This window comes from Halichoerus grypus, chromosome 11 (assembly GCF_964656455.1).
Source record: "Halichoerus grypus chromosome 11, mHalGry1.hap1.1, whole genome shotgun sequence".
NCBI classification, from domain to species: Eukaryota; Metazoa; Chordata; class Mammalia; order Carnivora; family Phocidae; genus Halichoerus; species Halichoerus grypus.
Window position 1 is genome coordinate 47,694,331 of NC_135722.1, and position 4,524 is coordinate 47,698,854.

The 4,524-nt window shown below is 38.7% G+C and overlaps 1 protein-coding gene across 1 annotated transcript; it reads left to right on the forward strand.

Moving 5' to 3' along the window:
* Nucleotides 1-1,884: 1,884 nt before the first annotated feature.
* LOC118541727 (olfactory receptor 10A3-like) lies at nucleotides 1,885-2,829 on the forward strand. The gene has a single exon (XM_036101507.1). The coding sequence runs from the start codon at nucleotides 1,885-1,887 to the stop codon at nucleotides 2,827-2,829; it is 945 nt and encodes a 314-aa protein (XP_035957400.1).
* The last annotated feature ends 1,695 nt before the right edge of the window (nucleotides 2,830-4,524 follow it).

The window sequence follows — 4,524 nt, forward strand, 5'->3', positions numbered from 1 at the left end:
TAAATACACACTATTCTGTTTTCTCATCAGAAATGGGTTTTAAGTGTTTGATCCTGTGACTATATTTTACTGATTTCAGGTGACTTTTGATATGCAAACTATAATTAGCATGGTTAGTATGGACATTTACTTTTAATGGATGATATGGTCAAACTCAGAAATAAGTCAAGTTGCCTTCCACTGTCTGCCAATGTCCTACTGGTCTTTACTCAAGATGACATGAGCTGTGTCCTTCTGTTCTCCTGGGTTCCTCAGCTCCCACAGTGTATTTCTGCTGGTTTTCAGAACATCACACTAAAGCCAGTAGGTGTCCATTGTAATGCTAGGGTGTCATCAATACCTTTGATCTGAGCAAGTCATCCTTCTACCCTATGCTTTCTTCCCCTGCCTACTGTATCTTCCACTGGTGACATGCTATTTGGTTATTTACACTCCTTCCCCATTCAGAAGTATTGAATCCCTCATAGAAATGTCTCATAGCCCCTTGTTATTACCTCTGCTTGCCAACAGTGTTGTGTGTGTGTTGGTTTCACTCTTCTTTTTGACACTCTATTCCTTAAAGATATCATGGATTTCCTCATTATTTTATCCCATTATTCATTAAACATTGGTTTAGTATCAATTATGGGCCAGGGACTATTGCAGACATTGTGAATGTAGCAAAGAAACAAACAAATTCTTGGATTCCTGCAGTTTATATTTTAGTGATCGAGTTAGATTTTGCTCATATATAATCTGCAAATATTATAAACATATAATATGTACATGTGTATACATAAATTCTAACCCCCTTATTCATATATATACATACAATGTCACTTGCTGATAATGGAACAACACAGAGCAAGGTATAATAGATAGGAACTGAAGTACTGGGGTAACAGTGGAATGCTATTTTATGTATTGTTTCCCACTTTCTGTTGAGCTGAGGATCCAATGTGTGCCTGTGATTACTGAACCTAGGAAATGGTACTTGCTCAATCAGTGTTTGCCGAATAATTAATGATTTAATGAACTCCTGATAAGAAGGAAAATCGGAGAGAGAAAAGACAGACAGACAGAGAGGAAATGTTTAAATCAGTTTTAGAATGATCAGAATTGGATGATTCTTAAATATCATGGTCACAAGGATTTGCCATAGAGAACTGGCTCTTACAATTTCCCATGCAGGCCAATCTGAGTATAATTGGCCATGACCACTGTTTGCAAAAATCAATAATCCTGAAGCAATTCACACTATTTACAGATCACCTAAGATTTTGAAATATGAAATATGAAAACTCTGCAGGAACCCACAACTGGGGTGAACTTAGATGTATTTTTCATATTTAATAAGTTTCATACAGGTATTTTGAAATGATAAATATTTATAATAAATATAAATCAACTGTGCTGTAACTTTGAATCATTAGGTTGTTTTAAAAATTTTTGTGGATATCTTTTTCCCTTTGTCTACTTTTTAATACTTTATTTTTGGTAGTTTTAAAAATATCTATTTATATAAAATTGAAAAAAACAGATGATTCTGATAGCAATGTCATGGGAATGGAAACTCAGTTATAAAATATCGATGTTTGTTTAAGGCTAGGTTTAAAATCAAACTATATAATGTTACAAGAGCATTTTGATAATATCTTGTACTTTTCAGATAAGACTTCTGAGCTGGCATTCTTCACTTCCTGTTTTTTACTTGAAAGGTTTATTAATCTGAGTAGTTGGCCATATCTAAAATCGCCAAACTGAATTTAGTCAGGATGTCTTCCTTTTTACATCTTTAGCCAAGAGTATCTGGGGTGAATTGCAGACACAGACTCTCAACTACTGGACCATGACTTCATAATCTGTATACAATGTTCATAAAAACAAAATACTCTCCACCACGAAATGAAAAGGCAAAATCAAAGCTCTGTGGTTGAATTCATCCTCTTGGGCTTTTCTAACTTTCCAGAACTCCAAGAGCAGCTCTTTGGGGTTTTCCTGGTTGTCTATCTGGTGACTCTGTTGGGAAATGCCATCATTATAGTCAGCATCTCCTTGGAACAGAGCCTCCACTTTCCCATGTACCTCTTCCTCCAGAACTTGTCTGTGGTGGACGTGAGTTTCAGTGCAGTCATTATGCCTGAAATGCTGGTGGTCCTCTCCACTGAGAAAATGTCAATTACTTTTGCAGGTTGTTTTGCACAGATGTATTTCATCCTTTTTTTTGGTGGCGCTGAATGTTTTCTCCTGGGGGCGATGGCTTATGACCGATTTGCTGCAATCTGTCATCCTCTGAGCTACCCAATGATTATGAACAAAAGGGTTTTCATGAAATTAGTAATGTTCTCCTGGGTCTCAGGGGTCCTGGTGGCTACTGTGCAGACCACATGGGTTTTCAGTTTTCCCTTTTGTGGCCCCAATGAAATCAATCATATCTCTTGTGAAACCCCTGCAGTGCTAGAACTCGCATGTGCAGATACCTTTCTGTTTGAAATCTATGCATTCACTGGCACCATTTTGATTATCATGGTTCCTTTTGTGTTGATTCTCTTGTCTTACATTCGGATTCTCTTTGCCATCCTGAAGATGCCATCAGCCACTGGGAGGCAAAAGGCATTTTCCACCTGTGCCTCCCATCTCACGTCTGTGACCCTCTTCTATGGCACGGCCAGTATGACCTATTTACAACCCAAATCTGGCTACTCCCCAGAAACCAAGAAGCTGATGTCATTGTCTTACTCACTTCTTACACCTTTGCTGAATCCACTGATCTACAGCTTGAGAAACAGTGAGATGAAAAAAGCTTTGATGAAATTGTGGCGAAGAATAGTGGATTCACACCCATTCTGATTGTGCTGAGAAGCCGTGTGATATTTGGTCACTGTTTGAACTCTGTTTAATAAATGGTGGCAACCATTTGCATTTCTTGGTATGAGTATGCTTAACCTCTTGATTTCTACATATTTGTTAATACATTAGAGGTATCTTCATATATTAATGTTTTATTCTTTTTTTTAGAAATGTATAATGTTCATTAATATTGGGTATAAAAGAGTCTTTAAAATTTGTTGATTGGTGGCCACACAGGTGTTTATGTTAGGTTTTGCCCCTTGCAGTATGCTAAATAAACTAGTTTTATACACATATAAATAATGGGGCTTTAATTTCTATAGAGGAGGTTTCACAACATGGGTTTAATGGGTCAAAGCAATGGTGAGTTTGCAAACTTTTATAAATATCACCAAATTACTTTTCAAAAAAGATTTATTTATTTTAGAGACAGTGAGAGAGCATGGTGCAGGGCGAACAGAGGGACAGAGAGAATCCTGAAGCAGGCTCCCCACTGAGTACAGAGACCAATGTAGGGCTCCATCCCAGGATCCTGACATCATGACCTGAGCTGAAATCAAGAGTTGGCTGCTTAACCGACTGCGCCACCTGTGTACGCCCCAAATTACTTTTTTAAAATGTAATTCAGATTGGCTTTGAAGGCCCACTCTACCCGACTGGATTGAGCTCTAAGAAAACAATAAAGCGATGGGCTTTTTTTTTTTTTTTTGAGTGAAAATCTGTTCCATGTATGAGTTGAAAAGAGCAGTTCTTTACTGAAAGGATCACACTGGCTCTATTCTGGGACCTATAGAAGTTATAGATCATATCTAGCTTTCGTCAGGTTATCTTAGAGTATATCCTAGGGTGCCTGGGTGGCTCAATTGTTAAGCATCTGCCTTCGGCTCAGGTCATGATCCCAGGGTCCTGGGATTGAGCCCCATATCGGGCTCCCTGCTCAGTGGGGAGCCTGCTTCTCCCTCTCCCTCTGCCTGCTGCTCCCCTTGCTTGTGCTCTCTCTCTGTCAAATAAATAAATATTTTTTTTTAAAAAAGAATATATTCACCCAGTGTGTAATAGAGAGTAGCATGGGGTTGTTTTTGAAGATCATTTATTTATTTAACAATATTTGTTGAATGACTTCTATGTATCAGAAACTGTGCTAGGTCCTAAGAGCACAAAGTTTAGCAAGATAGTCTAATGAGAGAGATAGCTGTTAAACAAATAACCACACACTAAAAACACAATTACAGTTGTGATAACTGTTAAACAGGAATAGCACAAGATACCCTGGGATCATCACAGGAAGACCTTATCTGATGTGGAGGGGGTGCGGGGGAGAGCATTGGCATTGGGAAGGACTTTCTCAGGAACCTCCCTGAGAAAGTGACATTGAAACTGAGCCTCAAAGACAGGTAGGAGTTATCCAGGCTCAACTCCAGTGTGAGGGGGTGGGGAGTGGAGTCATCCATGTGGAAAGAAGGATGTATGTGATGGTCTGGATGGGAAGGAACTTAATGTCATTCCAGTAAAGGGAGGAGACTGTAAGCGAGGGAGGAATGAGATAATAAGATGAAGAGGGAGGCAGAAGCCAGGCCAAGTAAAATCTTGTTGGTATAAGAACTCTGAACTCACCTGCCAATGATAGGTGGCCAGTGAGTTAAGCAAAGCAGTAACATGGACACATTTGTAGTTTTAAAATGTCTTTCTGGCTTA

Excerpts from the sequence above, each read along its gene's own strand:
- LOC118541727 (XM_036101507.1), top strand. The coding sequence starts at position 1,885 with ATGAAAAGGCAAAATCAAAGCTCTGTGGTTGAATTCATCCTCTTGGGC.